General features: G+C 36.7%; 1 protein-coding gene across 50 annotated transcripts in view; it reads right to left on the bottom strand.

Annotated features, from left to right (window-relative positions):
- TSGA10 (testis specific 10) overlaps positions 1-24,435 on the bottom strand; it is a 92,649-nt gene that overhangs the window by 52,556 nt on the left and 15,658 nt on the right. For 6 of the 50 annotated variants that reach the window (XM_081484388.1, XM_081484398.1, XM_081484390.1 and 3 more), the window contains exons 3-10: positions 15,526-15,667; positions 14,865-15,080; positions 6,225-6,290; positions 4,954-5,121; positions 4,148-4,303; positions 1,303-1,473; positions 1,134-1,211; positions 40-191 (exon numbers count right to left, since the gene is read on the bottom strand). In XM_081484388.1, coding sequence (XP_081340514.1) covers positions 40-191; positions 1,134-1,211; positions 1,303-1,473; positions 4,148-4,303; positions 4,954-5,004 — 608 coding nt within the window. In that variant the 5' untranslated portion in view covers positions 5,005-5,121; positions 6,225-6,290; positions 14,865-15,080; positions 15,526-15,667. Of the gene's footprint in view, positions 1-39; positions 192-1,133; positions 1,212-1,302; positions 1,474-4,147; positions 4,304-4,953; positions 5,122-6,224; positions 6,316-13,701; positions 13,908-14,823; positions 15,081-15,525; positions 15,762-24,435 lie in introns of all 50 variants that reach the window. The other 44 variants (XM_081484389.1, XM_081484404.1, XM_081484392.1 and 41 more) reach the window with 17 other exon arrangements.

Raw genomic sequence — 24,435 nt, 5'->3', positions numbered from 1 at the left:
TTTATAGTAAACTATTGGTTTAATGGTACTTGACTTTACCTCAAAGAATTATTCTCTGCTTTTTGTCTGCCAAGTTCACTTTCAGTATCCATTGCCTTTCTTGCTAGTGATTTCATTTCTTTTTCCACAGTGGTTATGGTTTCCTTCATCAAAGTCATATTTGACATTTGTTCCATACGTTCATCATCAAGCTATACAAGCAGAATGACAAGGTTACTGCCATCACTAAAAACATCTCAGTAATCTTTCAAGAGAGACACGCTGTATAAACTGGTATATGATCAGATTAGACTTGAACCTTGTGGGAGCCTACATGGACAAGGCACTGTAGAGTAGGAAGTTGGGCAAGCTGCCACACAGCTTATCCATAAAGCCTATCACAGTAGATGCACATTTTCAATCTGGTTCAGCTGGATTATAGCACACATAGCCTATTTGCAATAAGACTTCTTATTTGTTGCTCAATATGAACAAGTTACACATACAAACTGGGATTATGAAAAAAACTCTGTTTTTTTCTGTCTACTCCTGTCGATTGCTTTTTTTAAAAAAACAAACTCATTATAACAATGTAAAACAGATGAATTTAGAAATATAGTCGATTAAAGTTGGTAACGGAGAGCTGAATTCCCTTAATTCTGTTTATATAGTCATAATATCTCCAATATATACGGTCAGCATCTCAAAGCCTTAACTAGTAAAAAGGTGATGCTTCACAATTAAATTCAGTTTAAATATATTTTTCTCATTGGTTTTCATTTTGTTATAATTTTCTCTACCCTAGCTACTCTTTAGGAAGAATAAGCCAGTTTCTCTGTCCCTGGCAATGTTATCATTAATGAAACAGGGAGATGAAAAAGTGTTAAAATCACTGAGAATGCATCCCTAATGGTTTTTCTTTAAAGAACATACACAAAAAGCATACACAACCTAACACAAAAAAGACTTTACTCACATTTTTTAGAAGAAAATAAATAATGAAAAAGTGACAATTTACAGCATATACACCACCTTAAACATCTTAGGATTGCAAATGCTATCTAAGAAAACCAACTTTTCTGAACACAGAAAAAGGGGAAAGTGGGGAGCCATTGACAGTTTATAGCCAAAGTGCAAAAGTGACTTTTCTTTACATTATGAACTGTACACTCCAGCTCCTCTATCCTTTGTTCCAAGTGAGCCTTCTCATTAAACGCTGTCTCTTGGGCAATCTGTTTAAAAAACAAAAACAAAAACAAAGGTGCTCTTAATGTTGCTGTTTTACATTTCACAGATCCTCATAGAGATAAAATTCTTTCGAACCTTTAGCCTCTCCCTCAGACTATCTCGTTCTGTGGTCATTCTTCTCAAGTCAGTAAACGCCACATCTCTCTCTGTCTCCACCCGCCGGAGGATAGCATGTGCTGTTGTTGATTTAGGAGACTTACAGCTTTTCATCATTTCTCGTCGAAGTCGGGCAATTTCTTCCTGTGCCTATTATTTAAATACATACATAGACTTCTGTTTAACAAGCTTTAGGACAGAAATAAAGACAGCTATCTTCTATCCAGCCAGATAAAATGCAAGCCTATATTAATTAATGTGCATGCAGCGTGATAATGATATAATTCGTTAATGAACTTACACAAATAAATGCAAATGATGCCCCAAATGTAAATGAATATCTACAAACAGAAGTATGGTTTACACTATCTTTGCCAAAAATTAAAACAAATTAATTTGGAGGCAGTTAATGCAAGAGAGAATGTTTTACTAAGAAGTACCTATGATACATATCATCCATTTTGGGATAAATTTGAAATCAGCACAATTTAGGCAGAACACTGGTTTGATAAATATTATCATAGTGTTCCAGTATTTCTCTACAAAAATGTATGTGCCATTTCCATGTCTTGACTACTTTCACCCCGACAGAAAAGCCCATTGATCCTTACTGATAACCCAACCTACGCTTCACACACTTGTTCAACAACTATCCTTGGGTTTCAAGTCTATTCCACATCTGCAGGTGATTTCATACCCTACTTGACTACTTCCGTCCCTTATCTTCCTTCCCCTTGATTCTGCTCACTATCTATTCAGCTAGTATCTAAGTCTCAGAAGCAGATATATTACTTCCTAATTTCCATAGGTAAGCCTTGACCAGACTCCTGGACCTCATTTCCTGAAGTGTCTTTTAAGATACTCCTAATTCAATTTTAATTATTTGTCTTACTTTAAATACCACCCTCTCCACTGGCTCTTTCTCTACTTCTTCAACCATCCACATGGCTCCCATATCTTGAAAACCTGTCACTTAATCCTACTGTCCCATTTATCATTGTTTGTCTTTTTCCTTTGACAGCTTTTTTTTTTAAGTGTCATGGTTTGTACACCCTGCCTGTTCCTTACCACCCACTCTCTTACCCCAGTCTACACCTGGCTCTCACACCCACCACTCTATGGAATTTCAAGTACCTATAAATGTGTCTCTATAAATCAATTATACTGTAACACAGCCAAATCCTAAAGGAAATCAACCCTGAATATTCATTGGAAGGACTGATGCTGCAGCTGAAGCTCCAATACTTTGGCCCCCTGATGCGAAGAGCCTACTCATTGGGAAAGTCCCTGATGCTGGGAAAGATTGAAGGCAGGAGGAGAAGGGGACAACAGAGGATGAGATGTTGGATGGCATCATTGATTCAATGGACATGAGTTTGAACAGACTCAGGGAGATAGTAAAACACAGGGGAGCCTGGCGTGCTGCAGTCCATGGGGTTGCAAAAAGTTGGACACAACTGAGCGACTGAATAACAGCAACAAACTCATTCTCTTTGTTTGTTATCCATTGGGGCTGATGCACTACAACAACAGAGCTGAATAGCTGTGTCAGAGGTCACAGAGCCTGCAAGGCCCAAGCTGCCTTTTACCTGGGCCTTCACAGAAAAAGTTTGAAAACTTCTTCTCTAGTCCAATCCATCTCTCAAGCCTTGGCTCCCACCTAACTCCACTGACATATACCTTTTGTTCTAGTCATAAATGGATTCATTCACGTACTGTTTTTCCTGCCTTTACCCTTTGTTGCAGGTCATTCCTTTAGTTTGAACGTTCCTTCTTACCCCTTTCAAGATTAGAAAAACCCCATCTTTCCTTCAGGACTCAAACTCCGTATAGTCCAGCAAAGATCTTAATTGCCATAACTAAAAAATACCCATCTCTTCCATTTCTTATAATATCTTCTAGACTACTTATGCTAAAATAACAAAAAATAAATACAACACAATATACTTATCTTCCTAACTAGAATGTAAACATAGGAAACAGTGTCTTATTTTTTCTGTCTTTTACAGTAACAAGCCCAGAACCTTACACTTAGTAGCTGCAATTCTTAATAAAATTTGATATTTTTGAAAAAATTATGTTGGTTATATATGGGGTTTAATTGAGTAAAGAAGGTATTTGTTTAATAAGGGTTATACAATCATAAGCTAAAAATAGAGATAAATGACAAATTGATTTTACTCTCTGAAATTAAACAAATTTTATCGCAATTCCTAAAGTGATTGACAGTACACCACAAGTACTATGTTAATATTTTTTAACCTCCAAATCCAAATCTTTTCACCTTGAACTCACTGTATCTGGTTACTTAACACTTTTCTCATTTCTTATTCCAAAAATCAGGCTATTTCTATGCATATATATCATCTTTCTAGGATATGAGGATAACATGTCTGTGTACACATACACAAATACATTATATTTCATTAAGAACATCATAAGAACAAAGGTAATTCCCAAATGTTAGATTAATTTGATTAACAGATTTAAGTATTCTCCACAGAACTTAAAGAATTTACCCATCTCTAGGAATTAAATGCTGGCTTCCCAGGTGGGAGGAATGGTAAAGAACCCACCTGTCAATGCAGGAGACAGAAGAGACGTGGGTTTGATTCCTGGGTCAGGAAGATCCCCTGGAGGAGGGAATAGCAACCTACTCCCACTTTCTTGCCTGGAGAATCCCGCGCAAAGAGGAGCCTAGTGGGCTACCATCCATAGGGTCACAAAGAGTTGGAAACAACTGAAGTGACTGAGCACGCACAAACATGCATGCAGAACTGCATGCTAGTATTTACATATTTTGTTTACATATAAATAAGTTTACCTGCTCATACAGAAGGAAGGTCTTGTCTCTCTCAGATGTGAGAACCTTGACATTACCCTGAATTTCTGCCAAATGACGCTCATATTTTTCCAGCATGCATTTGAGTTCTTCACGGTCTCTTGTTGTCTTCAAAAGCTCTACATCACAGTTTGTACCCTACAATTATTACATGAGCAATCTGAATAAACAACAAGGTCCTACTGTATACCACAGGTAAACTATATTCAATATCCTATGATAAGCCATAATGGAAAAGAATATGATAAAGAAAATATATATGTATAACTGAGTTACTTTTCTATACAGAGTGAAACTAAACACAACATTGTAAATCAACTATACTTCAGTAAAATTTTTTTTTTTAATGTGAAATTCTTCTTTGACATGTGTTACTAATACAGTCCATGGGGTTGCAAGGAGTCGGACACAACTGAGCAACTATCCTCCCACACACACACTAATAGAAAAGTCCTCCTGATGGCAGCACACAATCTCTGGTTAAGCAAACATGATTATGTAACGAAATAATGAAAAAAACGTTTAAAAATCACTTCTCTTTTAAACAACATCATCCCAAATTGCTCCACATTTGTCTGATTACCCCCAAACCACTACTAATGCTGGGGATAAAGGACCAATTTTGATGGTCCACGGTGCCACCAAAGAGAGCTCCATCTCCCATTTTCCTTGAGACACCAATTCATGCCAAATTAAAAGGAATTATTTCCAGATTAGGTGAATCAAAAAATAAAATCCACTGCTTCAGCAACAAATTCCAAAACATTTACAAGTTTCCAAAAACCTACCCGAGAAGATGGAGATGGGCGTCGTGGGCTTTTAGATCTACTTCTGATCATCTTTCTCAAATTTTGAGCTTCACTCTTGTAGTAATCTCTGTCTGCTTCTAAAGTTTTGACAAAGGAATCAAGTCTGGAAGGAGATTTATTTTGTGCTTTTTCAGTCTCTAAAATTATCTTGCCAAGGAGGAAAAAATCAGGCCATTATTTCAAGCTAAACTATATCATCATTTTCTAAATGAAAGTTGAAAGCAAACAGGATCCTTAAAAATAATAACTTGGTATTTTGAAATAATTCAAAAAATAATAATTCAGCAATACTTTTTAAAAAGCAGTTAGAAAAAAAATTAAAAGCAGTTATATACCTTTCTTTTCCGGGATTTCTGAATGTACTGTATTTTTATTTCACTGAAAATGTCCCTACGTTTACTCAATAATTTTGAAGAAATAGTAAAGAAATTTTAGAGGCCAGAATTGTTTTTTATAAGAGATCTAGTTACAAGTCTTAGAAATAAAATTAACTTGCTTAGAGAAACCTGTATGCTACTATTAAAGCATCTATTTATAGTTGCAAGTTTTATTCAATAATTGTTCAACAAACAAATTAATTGAATGTTGGATTAATTTAATAAATTTACTGAACAAAAATAAACTAATTGAATAAATTAAATGACTGCTGGATATTCTATGCTTGTATATACTTTCAAATGCATTTCCATTCACTTTAATATATTTAGAAGCATTTGTTTTACAACATTTATTTACCAATACTTTATTGGGATAAAAGTACAGACATATTTTTAGAGAGGGTGTTTCAAATATTTTCAATGACAACATTAAAATGCCTAAACAGAGTGATTTTCATTTCACATTGTTAAAGAGAACATACTACTCAGAATTAAGTAACAACATTTGACTTTAAAATATTTATTATTAAGAGGGATAAAAGTTAATGTGTAAACAAATACAGCTTACATTTTGAGAATTAAATTACTCACAGACATCATTTTAATCAAGTAACAGCTAAGGACATTAATAAAACCAAGCAAAAGTTCTCTCCAGCTCTAAGAAAGGACAGACTAAGGAAAGGGAGCAAGAACAGCAGCGCTCTTACAAGATGGGAGGACCTCTGTCCACCAGGGAGAGTGCTGATTTTAGAAAATAAAACACTTCATTTTTCACAAATTACATGAGAGCCAAAACATATGTATAGCTTTTTGCAGTCCTACTAACAGAATAAAAGTGATTCCTTAACATTTATTTATGAAAAATGTACTTACAGATCTAAGCCTTTTTATTGTATCTTCCAATACTATTATATTATTTTGCTGACAAATGAGTTCAATCTGAAAAACAAGCCAGAAAAAAATACTATTTAGGTGGAAAATGTCTAAATTGCTTTCATTGGAAAGAGAGCATCAGAAACAGAAGCCACTTTAAAACGTGCAGTGAATATTTTATGAGAGAAAAAATAATTTATTCCGTTATGTTTACCTACTTTTGATGGTAAAAGAACCTAGAATGAAATGAAGCAGTTCCTTTAGATTATCTAATGTTTTGTATAAAATACTAACTGATTTCATTTTGCCAAACTACTCCTCATAAACTGAAAGAAAATGTTAATACTAATGATAATTCTGAAGATGAGAATAAGGAAGTCAAAAGAATGACTAGAATGAAGTTCAGTTCAGTCGCTCAGTCGTGTCTGACTCTTTGCGACCCCATGAATTGCAGCACGCCAGGCCTCTCTGTCCATCACCAACTCCCGGAGTTTACCCAAACCCATGTCCATCGAGTCAGTGATGCCATCCAACCATCTCATCCTCTGTCGTTCCCTTCTCCTCCTGCCCCCAATCCTTCCCAGCATTAGGGTCTTTTCTAATGAGTCAACTCTTCGCATGAGGTGGCCAAAGTATTGGAGTTTCAGCTTCAACATCAGTCCTTCCAATGAACACACAGGACTGATCTCCTTTAAGATGGACTGGTTGGATCTCCTAGCAGTCCAAGGGACTCTCAAGAGTCTTCTCCAACACCACAGTTCAAAAGCATCAATTCTTCGGCACTCAGCTTTCTTCACTAATGAAGTTAAGTTTTCCCAAGTCAGAAATGATTACTCTTTCCTGTGAACGCTTTTAATAGTTTAATTCAATCCAACTAACAAAATACTTTTTGTATCAGTTTTATGACACTGTTTTAACAGCCTTGTAGTCATATATTTAGTCTATGACTAGGCTGTACATTCCTAGGGAATAGCGATTATGTTTTTATGCAAAGCTGTAAATCTCTGCATAACCTCCTACTTTGTTTTTCCAAAATAAAATGTTTCCCATTAAAATTTGAATTTTCTGGAATTATTGCTTCTCATTTATTCTTTAGACCAAAGTTCTAAGATTTCTCCGGCAGTTATATTTTAGTTTATGAAATACTAAAGGGATAGTTATAGTATGGAATATAACTCATGTACAGTTTGGATAAGCTTAAATATAATTTTGAATAATTTTCAATGCTTTAATTTTCACTACTATGTAGACACTAAAAAGATATGGATCTATTTTGAATTATGTGTAAGTTCAGTCGCTCAGTTGTGTCCAACTTTTTGTGACTCCATGGACTGCAGCACACTAGGCTTCCCTGTCCATCACCAACTCCTGGAGCTTGCTCAAACTCATGTCCATTGAGTTGGTGATGCCTCCAACCATCATCCTCTGTCATCTTCTTCTCATCCTGCCTTCAATCTTTCCCAGCATCAGGGCCTTTTCCAATGAGTCAGCTCTTCACATTAGGTGGCCAAAGTATTGCAGCTTCAGCATCAGTCCTTCCAATGAATATTCAGGACTGATTTTCTTTAGGATGGACTTGTTTGATCTCCCTGCAGTCCAAAGGACTCTCAAGAGTCTTCTACAACACCACAGTTCAAAAGCATCAATTCTTTGGCACTCAGCTTTCCTTATGGTCCAACTCTCACATCCATATATGACTACTGGAAAAACCATAGCTTTGACTAGATGGAACTTTGTTGGCATAGGTCTATCTATGTTAAAGGTGTCCATAAAAATTAAGTATAAAAACTCACACTGCCAAAAATTTTATCCAGTATGACACATTCTGATAAAAAATGAATTTATACATACATATCCCAAATACAGATGGAATATAATCAATAGTGTGTAAACTGAGCAAGATAGATTATGTCTAGGTATAGCAAGGTATGACTATTGTACATATTATTTTCTTCATTATACTCTTCTATTTTTTAAAAAATGTATTAATTTTATCAAGATAAAAAATTTAATGCTATTACACTCTGAAAATAAAATTTTATAACTGGCCCAAATGAAAAGATGCTACTGCCTTCATTTACTTGACAATTATTTAATGAGGATCTTACTATGTTTCTGATTGTCTCATATGCTGGTTATAGCACAGAATAAAACAGGAACCTCTACCCTCATGGAGCTAACATTCTAGTTGAAAAGAGAAAAATAAAAGATAATAGGTAAAGTATGTATCAGAGAGTGATTATGTCATTCAAGAAAAAATATAATGAGTACTCATACCTGTTCTATACTTTAGATTTTTAAAAAGGGAATGAAATAGACAAAGATCCTTGCCTTTGGACACCTTATAGTCTAGTTGGTAGATGACAAAAAATAAACCTAAAAAATAAATTGTATAGTACATTAGAAAAAAAGAGCAATATCCTTAAGGATATTGGGAATCTTTACAAAGAACAGAATTTAAAATGGGGTGATCAGGGAAGTCCACACTGAGGGAGTCAACCATTGAAAAAATCAAAGAAAAATACTCCAGACAAAGCATACAGCTATAGCAAAAGGGAAAAGACTGTTTGTTAAATCAAGGAACAGTAAGGAGGTCAGTGTGGCTACAGCAGAGGGAGGGAGGGAGGAGGACAGTGCTAGAGAAAAATGAAGCAGGGGAGAGAGAGGGAATCAGTGTGTGTGTGGTTGGGAGCGAGGGTTAGACACATACACAGGCTTTATGCTTTGTCTTCCACATGGTAGGTTCTAAAGTATTTTTGACTGAATCACATATAAAGTAACAGTAATAACAAGAGTTAGGAGAGATCCAGTCTAATAATGGCCCTATGTTAATTAAAAATATAAATTGTATGACAAAACTAGTGATGATAAAATTGCAGTTCTGTTTCTTCACGTTTCAGAAACTTGTGTTCAACACTCTGGGAAACACTGCATTAAGTCATGAATGATAAACAACTCAAGGTGAAAAGATAAAAGGAGGCTTATGGTCGTGGTAGCTTTAAAATATGTCTCAAAATTCTGATCCTCTTGCCTTCAAAAAATGGAGCTTAATTCCCCTCCCCTTAAGTGTTGTCTATACTTGGGGACTCTCTTCTAATGAACAAGATATGTGGGAGTGACAGCATGTAAATTTTGAGACTGGAAACTCTCTTCTTGTTTCTTTTGGATCACTGTGGCAGAGGGAAGCCAGCTGCCACAAAGAACATATCAAACAACCTAGGGAGAGGTCCACCTGGCAAGGAACTAAGTGAAAAGTGAAAGTGTTAGTCACTCAGTTGTGTCCGACTCTTTGTGACCCTGTGGACTGTAGCCCACCAGGTTCCTCTGTCCATGGCATGGATTCTGGAGTGGGTTGTCATTCCCTTCTCCAGGGTATCTTTCAGACCCAGGGATCGAACCCCAGTCTCTTGCATTGCAGATGGATTCTTTGCCACTGAGTCACCAGGGAAGCCCAAGGAACTAAGTTTCCTGTCAAAAGCCAAGAGTCATCTGAATAAGTCATCTTAAAAGCAAATCTACCAGTACCCAGTCAAGCCATGACTGATTACAGTTTCCTGAGAAATGGTGAACCAGAACTACTCAGCTAAGTTGCACTGGAAACTGTGAGATGTAAATATTTGTTGTTTGAAGTCATTAAAATTCAACAGTAATTTGTTACATGGCCATAGATAATATAACAGGCTTCCCTGACCTTCACTATCTCCTGGAATTTGCTCAAACTCATATCCATTGAATCAGTCATGCTATCCAATAATGGCCTCATTTTTAATTAAAAATATAAATTGTATGAAGAAACAAAACATTTCATTTTTTAATTTATTTTTTAAGATTTTTTTTGACGTGGACCATTTTTAAATCCTTTACTGAATTTGTTACAATACTGCTTCTGTTTCGTGTTTTGGTTTTTTGGCCCCAAGGCATATGGGATCTTAGTTCCCAGACCCAGGATTAAACCTGGAACCCCTGCATTAGAAGGTAAAGTGTTAACCACTGGACCACCAAGAAAGTCCCTCAACACATTTTAATGGAATAAATGATAGAAGTTACTCAGTGGACTTTAAAAACATGGCTAAAAGTAAACTCTTTTGAGTAAATAAATTTAATACTATCTCAATTCTAGACAAACTAACAGTAGCTTTAGCCTCAGACTACTTCCACATACCTAAAGCACAATCTTAAAATAGTATAGCAACCAAAACATTCTCATCTCTCAGATTAGAAATTCTCTTGTTTCAAGTCTCATCTCACAAATCAGACAAAGAATCTCTCCCCAGGGATTGGATGCCTAAACTGTACACCCAGTGACTTGATGATGACAACATGCTGCTGCTGCTGCTACGTCGCTTCAGTCGTGCCCGACTCTGTGTGACCCCAGAGATGGAAGCCCACCAGGCTCCTCTGTCCCTGGGATTCTCCAGGCAAGAACACTGGAGTGGTTTGCCATTTACTTCTCCAATCCATGAAAGTGAAAAGTGAAAGTGAAGTAGCTCAGTCGTGTCCGACTCTCAGCGACCCCAGGGACTGCAGCCTACCAGGCTCCTCCATCCATGGGATTTTCCAGGCAAGAATACTGGAGTGGGGTGCCATTGCCTTCATGCACTGGGGTTCATATTCCCAGCACTGGTCATGCATTTTTTCTAATCCCCATTCTACATGGAACATTTGCTTATTGAGGTTCGTGCCTTCATTTCAGGATCTTTCACCAACAAAAAGGACCTATTTCCATTTTGTCCTCTCTCTGTTAACTTTTTAATACTTTCCCTGTATCAACAATGTTTTCTCTTCCCTAAGACTGCAGCCCACCTCTTCTAAAAATAGCTTTCCAATTCTCAAGTACACCAGACTTTCCACATTATACATATATGGATATCTCTTTCCTAGAAACACTCTCTTCTGAGATGGACAGAATTTCCATTTACGAATTTAATATTTTCAGTTTTAGGTAAATCCAAGATATTTTATTTTAGATGTTTTCCATTCCTGAAATTCTCCCTTTCTGATAGCAGAAGGTTCATTCTGAAAGAGGACTCTCTCTCTAGAACACAGACTCTAACAACCGTTTAAAATCAATACTTCAAAACTAGGCATTCTCCTTATAGAAGAATTTGGCCAACTTGGCTTCCCACAGTCTGGGAAGGAGTGCTGTTAATTTTAAATTTGAAGAAGAAAACAAGAAAGACATAATTAAACATCAATTCAGTGTTTTTTGATAATTTTTATAATTAAGACTGAACTCAATTTACCATTAAACTGTGAATGAAGGATAACTATTATTTTAAAAGAAACAATACAAACAAAAGAATTTATTAAGAATGTTTAAAATAGTTAGTTGAGCTACATTTATTTATATATTTGGCCACGTGGCATGTGAGAACTTAGTTCCCCCACCAGGGGTCAAACCCATGCTCCCAGCTTGGAAGCTAGGAGTATTAACCACTGGACCGCCACAGAAGTCCTAAGTTACTTTTAAATATCCTTCAAAGACTTTGGCAGCAACCATTATAAGATAAACTACAAATTAAACACAAATCAAATCATTCTTATCTACTCTCTCAAGTAGTTCTTCTAAGGACCTCCTCCAGGCAACACTATTAAAGAAGATTGTGTAATAAACTTCATGTATTGGAGTATTCCATGATTCAGACTTTTCACTACTACAGACTTATCTTTTACACATTCTAAGTAAGTGAGGTTACTGCAGATAAGCAAATATCAGCCTAGTGTTCATAACTAGCTCTTATATTTCAAATTACTATAATAAATAATGCCTTCAATAACTTATGTTCGCAGCTTGATCATTTATTTAAGTGCTTTATCATATGTTACCAAAGAATACATTAAAAGGATGTTCAAGAACTAACATGCAACAACGATTAGCTTTGGGAAACTATCTTCTCACAGACACAATTTATTAATTTAGTGATTAATAAAATCAATCACATGTTTTCACTTAAAAATTCAATAGGTTGGTTTTGGCTTTCAGACATACTCTGTGTTTTGCCTATAAGCTATTACACAGCAAAGGGAGAAGGCAATGGCACCCCACTCCAGTACTCTTGCCTGGAAAATCCCATGGACGGAGGAGCCTGGTAGGCTACAGTCCATGGGGTCGCTAAGAGTCGGACACGACTGAGCGACTTCGCTTTCACTTTTCCTTTTCATGTGCTGGAGAAGGAAATGGCAACCCACTCCAGTATTCTTGCCTGGAGAATCCCAGGGACGGCGGAGCCTGGTGGGCTGCCGTCTATGGGGTCGCACAGAGTCGGACACGACTTACGCGACTTAGCAGTTAGCAGCATTACACAGCAAAGAGAAATGAAACTTTCATTTTATAATACTGCTTAAATTCCTAGCTTCTAAAGGTCATGGTGGGGTACCAAAATTTAATCAAGATATAAAATGCTTATCAAAATGTCATGGGACTTCCCTGGTGGACCAGGAGTTGAAAATCTGCCTGCCAATGCAGAGGATCCAAGTTCGATCCCTGTTTGGGGAACTAAGATCCCACATGCCACAGGGCAACTAAGCACGCACACTGCAACTACTGACCCCATGTGCTCTAGAACCCATGCTCCAGAATAAGAGAAGCCCTTGTACCACAACGAAGACCCAGCAAGGTCAACATTTTAAAATAATAAATAAGTGAACAAATGATTTTATGTAAAAAAAAATCATAAAGCTACAGTTATTAAAATAAAATGGTAGTGGCATAGAAAATGACAAATGAATCAATGAAACCAAAAAGTCCAGAAACATATCTATGCATATAAAAGAATTTAGTGGCTGTTAAAATGGCACTTCAAATCAGTGACTGAAGAAAGGATTACTCAACCCTACCTCATACTAGAACAAAAAGAAATTCCAGAAGGATTAAAACTTTAAATATATATATTAAAACTCTTAACATTTTAGAAGATATTCTTGTTTTTGCGGTGAGAAGGCCTTCCCAAACAAGGATCAAAACTAGGAGGAGACAGAGGAATATTTTGGGGGCAGTGAAATTACTGTTTTATACTATAATGGTAGATACATGTCATTTTACATTTGTTCAAACTGTAGACTGTACAACATCAAGAGTGAAACCTGATGCAAACCGTGGGCTCTGGGTGATCATGATGTCAATTCATCATCAACTGTGACAAATATACCACTTTGCTGGGGGATGCTGATAATGAGGGACAGGAGGCACAAGTGGGAGCAAGGAGTATATGGGAAATCTCTCTACCTTCTGCTTCATTTTGCTCTGAACCTAAAACTGCTCTAAAAAGGTGAAATATAGTCAAATGTTTTAAAAAGGGAGTGGGAACTCAAAAACATCAAAGATCAAAACTCAGAAATTGGTCAAGACTGAAAAATATGACCACATAGAAATTTAAAACTGTGGTTTAAAAAAAACATCTTTTTTTAAGTGTGAAATAAATTTTGTGTGTGTGTCTGTGTGTGTGAAAACAAATGAGAAGAATGGAAATATACGTACCTATTTGTTGGATGATACCTCTGCAGAAGATAAAAGGATTAAGGAGAAAGAGAACTCTTCTACATAATAGAACATCCCCATTGCTTTAAGTTTTTACTGTGACTACATATTACTTGGGCTTCCCAGGTGACTCAGTGGTAAAGAATCCGATTGCCAATGCAGAAACGCAGGAGCTGCAGGTTCGATCCCTGGGTCGGGAAGATGCCCTGGAGAAGGAAATGGCAACTCACCCCAGTATTCTCACCTGGAGAATCCCATGGACAGAGGAGCCTGGTGGGCTACAGTCCATGGAGTCGCACAGAGTCAGACACGACTGAGCACGAGCACATATTACTCAGGAAATTTTTTGAGCAAATTTTTTTAAAGAAATAAAATATGAAACACAATATAATTTAATCCTTAGAATAGACAATTAATTACCATGTCAAATCTAAAAAACCTTCAGATGATATAAATGAGTATGTCACTTTTCCTACTGCATTAATAATTTGTTGTTGTTTAATCGTTAAGTTGTGTCCAACTCTTTTTGACCCCATGGACTGTAGCCTGCCAGGCTCTTCTGTCCATGGGATTCTCCAGGCAAGAATACTGGAGAGGGTTGTCATTTCCAGGGATCTTCTCAAGCCAGGGATTGAACCTGCGTCTCCTGCATTGGCAGGTGGATTCTTCACCACTGAGCCACCAACGAAGCCCGAATAATTGCATGATGTTTAAATAGAACTAAAATCCTGATCTGTAATTAGTTGGAGGTTAACTAAACTTGTTATGATTATTTTGCAATACATACAAATATCGATTCACTATGTTGTACACTTGAAACTAACGTAATATGTCTATTATGCTGCTAAGTCGCTTCAGTCGTGTCCAACTCTGTGCGACCCCATAGACAGCAGCCCACCAGGCTCCGCCATCCCTGGGATTCTCTAGGCAAGAATACTGGAGTGGGTTGCCATTTCCTCCTCCAATGCATGAAAGTGAAAAGTGAAAGTGAAGTCGCTCAGTCGTGTCTGACTCTTAGCGACCCCATGGACTGCAGCCTACCAGGCTCCTCCGTCCATGGGATTTTCCAGGCAAGAGTACTGGAGTGGGGTGCCATTGCCTTCTCCAATATGTCTATTATACCTCAATTAAAAAAAAAAACCCGATTTGTGATAATCTAGTACCTTTGCTTCTTCAAGTTCCTTGTCAGCAGTATCCACCACAAAATTTTTTTCTTTTTCTAGTTGCTCTGCTAGTTGGTCAATTTTAATCAATTCTTGACAAAGATGCTCATTGTGGCTGGTTAAATCATCTACTTGACTGCTTACCACCTCCTTACTATCCAGGAGTTTCTTAACATATTCTTCCAAGCCATGATTTGTCTGTTTGAGATCTTCAATCTGTTGTAATGAGAAAGAAAATAATCACATTAAAAGATTTCCTTAGCTTCCCTCTGAGAAGAACAAGTAGGTGACTGGATTCAGGAAGGGAGGTTTGCTTCCCTAGCAGGGAAACTTAACTATGTATCTTTTTTCTGAATTTCGTACCATGTGACTATACTACCTATCTGAAAAATATATACTAAATAAATATTTTAAGGTTTATATAGCTATAACTTTCAAGACAATTTTCAGCTTAGAAACAAAAAAACTTAAGTGTTGATTTTTTAGAAAAATTGCCAAATACTTGCATCTGCAGACAAAGAACAAGTCTTGAAATAATTATTATTATATTCTTATCATTAAAATCATCAATTAGGCATTCTTTAGAATTAAATTTCTAATTATTGTTATCAAAATATGTTAACTCTTTAGAAAAATTCTTTTGAACATATCAGTAACTTACTTGACTAAGCTAAATACTGATACCAAATCAATGAAGTATTTGCTGACTAAAGTGGAGGACCACAGCTTCCTTTCCCAGCCCACTAGCAAACCATCAACAGATGAAGAAAAGGGCCTTTTCTATCACGAAGGTATCCAAATGCCTTTAAAGGAAAAAAAAAATGTTAGACTCATTGAATAAGGATAATATGTTAAGAATTTTGTTAAATTCAAAAGATACAAAGATAGGTTAAGTATCTGCTCAAGGAGAAGGTATTGTTTACTTAAGAAAACACATATACAGTATGTAAATGCCATAAAAGAAATATCTGAGATAAAGTGGTGGCACAAAGGTCCTTTTCTACAGGATCTGTCTTGTATATTTAACAAATATTTATTGAATACCTACTATATCCAAGGCACTGTGTTAGTGTAAGATATAAAAAGAAGAAAAAACAATTTTGGTCTTTAAAGAGCATCTAAAATTGCTAAACCCCTTATCTAACATTATTCTTAGCTCTAGCATTATTTTTTTTGTTATAACCTTGCCCTTTTCAAATAACTAGAGACAGCTCTTTCCAAACCATCAAAATCAACAAAGTTTTCTTTACAAATATAAACTGTAATATCTGTCACAAATATAAGGAAGTATCCTAAAGGTCATGAGTTACATAAAACTAAGTGTAGCACAATGACATTTATTATGCTCAAGAAGATGAGAAAAGTCATTATTTTAACCCAACTCTCACTTTGGTATTCTTGCCTGGGAAATCTCATGGACAGAGGGGCCTGGCAGGCTATAGTCCATGGGGTTGCAAAGAGACAGACACAACTGAGCAACTAAACAACACTAAAACAAGGCACCTTAACCTGTGAGATTTACATGTAAAGAATTTAAGTTGTCAAACCCAGGAAATGAGAAAGAAATGTGAAGAAACTTTTCTTTTTTAAAGCAAAAAGGTAACTGTAAGTGCACTTATTTGATCAGTTGAGCTTTTATCACAACCAGGCTGAGTGGCAGCAATACTTCCTACTCTTCTTTTTTGGTCTTCTCCCAACTACAGCCAAAAATTCTTTGAAAATGCAAATTTGAGGTAATTCCTGTAGCCTTATGGTGCTTCATTACACTGAGAATGAGATGAACAAATTCCATTTGTGATCCAAGGCCTACTGCCTGTAAAGCCCTTTCCACCACCTTCAATATATACCTAACCTCCAGACAGGCTGTAAGAAACAGTCTCTCACAGACTCTACTTAATGCACGGTGGTGATCTGAAGGGGAAAGAAGTCCCAAAGGGAGGAGATACATGTATATGGATGGCTGATTCGTTTTGCTGTACAGTAGAAACACAACATTGAAAAGCAACTATATTCCAATAAAAATTAATTAAAAAAAAAAAGAAACAATCTCGCTAAACTGATTTTAAAACCTCTATTAGGGAATTTATTGAAAAAGTGCTATATACTGTGTTACAGAACCCTCTTTGTAGGAATCCTCAGGGATATAGAATGGATAAATACTAAGGCCCTATTGTATGGCCCAGAGAATTGTATTTAATATTCTGTAATAGACCATAATGGAAAAGAATATGAAAAATAATATACATATAACTGAATCACTTTGCTGTACACATCAGAAGCTAACACATTATAAATCAACTATACTTCAATAAATTAAAAAAAGACAGAACCCTCAGGGAGAACTTTGCTCAGGTCTCCGTTTCAGGAAAAAATGTACTTCTTTGTATACCTGGTTTGTTTTTATCCTTTGGACCATAAGTTATTTAACTACAATTTCTTTGTTGCCTTTGCCTCCAGGAACTTTAAAACAAGCTGCAGCTCACCTTTAGTAACTAGTACAGAAACCATTCAGTGATATCCTATTTGCTCGTCTCATCCACGATTGCACTAAGTTTCTTTCCTTTCCCCTGCTCTCATTACCTACTTACATTACTAGTATTTTTCTTAAACTATAGGATGTGGGATAATCAAACAAACTTCAATTTGTCTGTCTGTCTTTTTCTCTCTGTTCACGGCTTCTATATTGCCATGTCTCTGAGCAACAAGAACATGCTAAACCTGTTTGCTAACCTTCCACTGCCCCAGGAGAGGTTACAGGAGGTTTTCTCCTCTCTCTGGAGAGGAGGAAACCTGTAACCTCTTATATATATAAAAAGCTTCCTATATAGTTTTACCTTAGTATTTTTATAAGCTGTATTATAATTATGTCTTTACTTCCCTGATCCTTCCACTAAATTCTAAGTAACTTTAAAGGGCTCGTGTTTCTAATTTCTCGATCAACATACCTCTCATTTCTGTATCATTTATCATATATCTAGCCTATAATGCTAAATTATTATTAGCACTATAAATGCTAAGTGCATCATAAATAAATAAATACTCCCCTCACCTCAACATTAAGCCCTACTTTTACTTAATTCCAAGACACAAGTACTTAGAGGAGGTGAGAAAGATCTTCACAACCCAGATAATCACGATGGTATGATCACTCACCTAGAGCCAGATATCCTGGAATGTGAAGTCAACTGGGCCTTAGAAAGCATCACTACAAACAAAGCTAGTGGAGGTGATGGAATTCCAGTTGAGCTATTTCAAATCCTGAAAGATGATGCTGTGAAAGTGCTGCACTCGATATGCCAGCAAACCTGGAAAACTCAGCAGTGGCCACAGGACTGGAAGAGGTCAGTTTTCATTCCAATCCCAAAGAAAGGCAATGCCAAAGAATGCTCAAACTACTGCACAATTGCACTCATCTCACACACTAGTAAAGTAATGCTCAAAATTCTCCAAGCCAGGCTTCAGCAATACGTGAACCGTGAACTTCCAGATGTTCAAGCTGGTTTTAGAAAAGGCAGAGGAACCAGAGATCAAATTGCCAACATCTGCTGGATCACTGAAAAAGCAAGAGAGTTCCAGAAAAACATCTATTTCTGCTTCATTGACTATGCCAAAGCCTTTGATTGTGTGGATCACAATAAACTGTGGAAAATTCTGAAAGACATGGGAATACCAGACCATCTGACCTGTCTCTTGAGAAACCTGTATGCAGGTCAGGAAGCAACAGTTAGAACTGGACATGGAACAACAGACTGGTTCCAAATAGGAAAAGGAGAACGTCAAGGCTGTATACTGTCACCCTGCTTATTTAACTTCTATGCAGAGTACATCATGAGAAACGCTGGGCTGGAGGAAGCAAAAGCTGGAATCAAGATTGCCGGGAGAAATATCAATAACCTCAGATATGCGGATGACACCACCCTTATGGCACAAAGTGAAGAAGAACTAAGAGCCTCTTGATGAAAGTGAAGGAGGAGAGTGAAAAAGTTGGCTTAAAGCTCAACGTTCAGAAAACTAAGATCATGGCATCTGGTCCCATCACTTCATGGGAAATAGATGGGGAAACAGTGGAAACAGTGTTAGACTTTATTTTTGGGGGCTCCAAAATCACTGCTGATGGTGATTGCAGCCATGAAATTAAAAGACGTTTACTCCTTGGAAGGAAGGTTATGACCAACCTAGACAACATATTTAAAAGCAGAGACATTACTTTGCCAACAAAGGTCCGTCTAGTCAAGGCTATGGTTTTTCCACTGGTCACGTATGGATGTGAGAGTTGGACGGTGAAAAAAGCTGAGCACCAAAGAATTGATGCTTTTGAACTGTGGTGTTGGAGAAGACTCTTGCAAGTCCCTTGGACTGCAAGGAGATTCAACCAGTCCATCCTCAAGCAAATCAGTCCTAAATATTCATTGGAAGGACTGATGTTGAAGCTGAAACTCCAATACTTTGGCCACCTCATGCGAAGAGTTAGACAAGACCCTAATGCTGGGAAGGATTGGGGGCAGGAGGAGAAGGGGACGACAGAGGATGAGATGGTTGGATGGCATCACCGACTTGATTGACATGGGTTTGGGTAAGCTCCGGGAGTTGGTGATGGACAGGGAGGCCTGGCGTGCTGTGATTCACGGGGTCACAAAGAGTCGGACACGACTGAGCGACTGAACTGAACTGAACTGAGAAAGGACATGGGCTTTTGGACTGAGGCAGCCAGGTTTACAGCTTGCTGTAGTTCTTCACCAGTCACTTGACCTCAGGCAATTTACCAGATTTTCTTGATCCTAAGAGATGCATCTCATTTCAGAAAGAAACAAATGAAGAGGCCTCCTAAGTCTCATCTGTTAAATGGCGAGAATACCTATAATTTGCAGGGAAAGTAAGAGAGATCTAAAAGTTCAAGTAAAATTGCTGGCAGATAACAGGTAATCAAACAAAAGTTTTTATTTAAAAAAAAACAACTTTATTTTGAAATAACTAAAAGTTCACAGGGAGCTGCAAAGGTAGTAGAGAGGTTCATATGCCTTTAATCCAGTTTTTCCAACAGTTACATCTTAAATAATTACAGCACAATATCAAACCCAGAGATGTGACATTGAAACAATACGTGTCTATTGGTCTGTATCATTTTATCATGTATAAACTGCTGTAACTACCACCTCCATAAGATACAGAACTATTCCGTCTCCACAAAGATCACCCTCCCATTACTCCTTTACAGTCACAGCCATTCCCTCCTCACCCTTAAATGTCAACAATCATTAATCTCTATAATTTTGTCATTTGGAGAATGCAACATAAATAGGCAGATAACATAAATAAATGCTGGCAAAATCCCATATAGTCAAAGCTATGGTTTTTCCAGTAATCATGTATGGATGTGAGAGTTCGACCATTAAGAAGGCTGAGTGCCAAAGAATTGATGCTTTTGAACTACAGTGCTGGAGAAGACTCTTGACAGTCCCTTGGACTGCAAGGAGATTAATCCAGTCAATCCTAAAGGAAATCAACCCCGAATATTCATTGGAAGGATTGATGCTGAAACTAAAGCTCCAATACTTCAGTCACCTGATGTGAAGAGCTGACACACTGGAAAAGACCCTGATGCTAGGAAAGAGTGAGGGCAGGAGGAGAAAGGGGCAACAGAGGATGAGATGGTTGGATGGCATCACCAACTCAATCGACATGAGTTTGAGCAAACTACAGGAACAGTGAAGAACAGGGAAGCCTGGCGCACTGCAATCCCTGGGGTTGGACACAACTTAGCAACAACAACATAACATAAACAGAGTCATGTGATACGGATCACAGTATGTTATCTGTTGACACTGGTTTTTTCACTCAAAACAGTGCCCTTGATATCTAAATTGCTATGTGGAGCAACAGTTCTTTGTTATTGCTGAAAAATATTTCACAGTATGGATTACCATGGTTTGTTTAATCATTCACCAATTAAGCAAAATTTTAGATGTTTCCAGTTTGGGACTATAACAAATAAAGCTGCTATGAACAACTGTATACAGGTTTTTGAGTGAACATAATTTTCATTTCTCTGGAATAAATTCCCAAGAGAAAAATTTCTGGGTTGTATGGTAAATGTACGTTTAGTGTTTTAAGAACTAAACTGTTTTCAAAGTGGCTGCACCATTCCCCATTGCCATCAGGAATATATAGTGATCCTCATCTTTGCCAGCTTTTGGTATTGTCACTATTTTCTATTTTAACTGCTTTCAACAATATGCATTGTTATCTCATCATGGTCTTAATTTGTATTTCCCTGTTAGAAAAGATGTTTGTTTGTCTACACTATTTCCTCCTGTGAAATATATCTTCATATCCTTTGTTCATATTCTACTTGGATTGTTTGCTTTTTTTACCTGTTCAGTTTTGAGAGTTCTCCACATTTGTTCTCCATAAGAGTCTTTTGACAGAAACAGGGATTATGGCTTATCTTTTCATCCTATTAACAGGGTCTTTTGCAGAGCAAAGGGTTTAAATCTTGATGAAATTCAAATCATCAACTTTTTCTTTTATGAATCGTACTTCTGCTGTCATGTCTAAGAACTCTTCAGCAAGTTCAAGGTCCTGAAGATTTTTTCCTGTGTTATCTTTTAAAAGTTTCAGTTTTTGTTTTACATTTGATCCACTTTGAGTTAATTTTTGTGTAAGGTGTGAGGTTTAGGTCTAGGCTCATTTTTTTCCCTAAAAGATATCCAGCAACTTTTGTTGAAAAGACTCCCTTTCTTCATTAGACTGTATTTGTACCTCTGCCAAAAATCACCTGGCTGTACTTGTGTAAGGCTATTTCTGGATTCTCTATTCTGTATCATTGATCTGGTCTATTACTCCAGCAATACCATACCGTCTTGATTACTGTAGCCATATATTAAGTTTTAAAATCAAGGAGAATGGCTCTTTCCACTTTGTTCTTTTTCAAAATTTTTTTTTCCTAGGATTTTGATGCGAATCACACTAAATCTGTATATCAATTTGGAAAGAATGGATATTTTTATTAGGTTGAGGCTTCCAATCCCTGAACATTTGTTTAGATCTACTTTTATTTCTCTTATTAACATTTCACAGTTTTCAGAATGTAAGTGCATACTTATTTAGCTAGATTTATATCCAAAGATTCCATTTTCTATTTGAGTGATTGTAAATGGTATTGCATTTTTTTTATTTCCACAACTTAATTATAATATACAAATATACAATATGTTTGTCTTGTATTCTGACCTTTTGAACTCATTTATTAGTTTCAGTTTCTACATTGTAGATTTTATATTTTCCAGGAAGAAGATCACGTCATCTGTAAACAGGGATAGTTTTATTTCTTCATTCGGGTCTAAATGCCTTTCAGCCTAGCTCTGTCATTATACTTGAGGTAAATTTCTCATCAACAGCATAAAGCTAGGTCATGTTTTTTTTTTAATTTACTGTGACAATTTCCATCTATTAATTGGTGTATTTAGATTACATATATTTAATGTATTTACTTTTAGGCTAAGATTCAAGTGTGATTTTTTTGTTGTTTTCTGTTGCTGTTGTTTTTTTTTTAATTTGTTTTATTTTACCTGCTTTCCTCTGAGTTACTTGAACATTTTTTAGAATTCCATTTTGATTTATGCATAGCAATTTTCAGTATACCTCTTTGTGGAGATTCTTAGTTGTTGCTCTAGGTGTTTCATTTATATTCGTAAGCTATCACAGCCTATGGGCTTTCCAGGTGGTACAACTGGTAAAGAATCCACCTACCAATGCAAGAGACATGAGTTCGATCCCTGGGCAGGGAAGACTCCCTGGAGTAGGAAATGGAAACCCACTCCAGTATTCTTGCCTGGAAAATTCTATGGACAGAGGAGCCTGGTGGGCTAGAGTCCATGGGGCTGCAAAGAATCAGATTCAACTGAGTGACTGAGCACACATGACAGCCTACACTTCACCAGCTCAAGTGAAGTGAAAATTATTACCTCCCTTTATGTCCCCTACTCTCCTCTATTAATAAAATAATTGTCTTAAATATTCCCTTTGCATGCATTGAGAAATACATTTGACAGACATAATTCAGAAAAGTAGAAAAGGAAATTCTATCAAAGCTACCCATATTTTTGCTCTATGGATTGTTCTTCCTTCCGTTTTGTTCTTCCAAGACTACACCTTTTATCACTTCCTTCTTCACTAGAGAAATTCCTTTAGCTATTCTTTTAGGGTAGCTTTGCTGGCAACAAACTCAGTTTTCCTCATCTGAGAACATCTTAATTTTCCCTTCATTTGTGAAGGATACTTCTCTAAATACAGAATATGTACTAGGTTGATAGTTCTCTTCTTCCAGCACTTGAAAAATGTTGTGTCGCTTCCTTCTGATCTCCAGGTTTTCAGATTTGCAGTCATTTAAATTGGTGCTTCCCTATAAATTATGAATTATTTCTCTCATTTCTTTCAGGATGTTTTTTGTCTTTACTTTTCAGTTTGAATATGAAGTGTCTCAGGGTAAATTTCTTTGGGAGACCCCTAGTAGGTTTTCACTCACCTTCTTTCAAATTTGGGGAATATTTAGCCATTATTTCTTCAAATATTTTTTCAGCCCCACCTTCTCTTACCTCTCCTTCTGGGACTCCAACCATCCAAATGCAGAGCTTTACTTACAGGCCCACCTGTCCCCGAGTTTTTGCTCACATTTCTTTCCATCTATTTCCTCTCTATTGTTCAGATTAGGTAATCTCTCTGTTTCTACTCTCACTTTCAGTGATTCATTCTTCTCTTCTCCATGTTTTCCTTTGTTGAGTTTTTAATTTGTTACTGTACTTTTAAAACTTTTTTTGTGGTAAAATAGAACATCCCCAAATTTACCACTCCAATCATTTTTAAGTGTAACATTCAGTAGCATTAAGTACATTCACAACATAGTGCAACTGTCCCATATCTAATTTCCAGAACTCTTTCATCATCATAAACAGAAACTGTACCCATTAAATAATTACCTATGAATCTGTCTAACTCTCATAAGTGGAATCATACAATATTTGCCCTATACGTGGCTTATTTCAATTAGCACACCATTTTCAGGGCTCATCCATCTTGTTGTCTCCCATCTGAATTAAGGCTGAATAAAGTTCCGTTGCTTGTATATACCCCACTCTGTTTATGCATTCATCTGTCGATGGAAATGTGGGTTGTTTCCGCATTTTGGCTATCATGAACTTTGGAATACAAGTATCTGTTTGAGTCCCTGTTTTTAATCGTTTGAGGATATTTCTGGGAGTGGAATAGCTGGATTACATGGTGATTCTATACTTAAATTTTTGAGGAATTATCAAACTTTTTTGTTAAACCATTTTACATTGGCAGTGCATAAATAACTCCAGATTCTCCATATCCTCATCAATATTTGTTATTTTTTGCTTTTTGATAATAGCTAGTGGTACTAATTGGTGTGAAGTGATATCTCATTGTGGTTTTGATTTGTATTTCCTTAATGATTATGATGCTGATCATCTTTTCATATGCTTATTGGCCATTTGTACCTCTTCTCTGGAGAAACACATACTCAAGTCTTTTGCCCACTTTTGAACTGAGT

The sequence above is a fragment of the Giraffa tippelskirchi genome, chromosome 4 (genome assembly GCF_054371585.1).
Source record: "Giraffa tippelskirchi isolate mGirTip1 chromosome 4, T2T-mGirTip1v1.2.pri, whole genome shotgun sequence".
Taxonomy (NCBI): Eukaryota; Metazoa; Chordata; class Mammalia; order Artiodactyla; family Giraffidae; genus Giraffa; species Giraffa tippelskirchi.
This window is presented reverse-complemented; position numbering and strand designations above follow the sequence as displayed.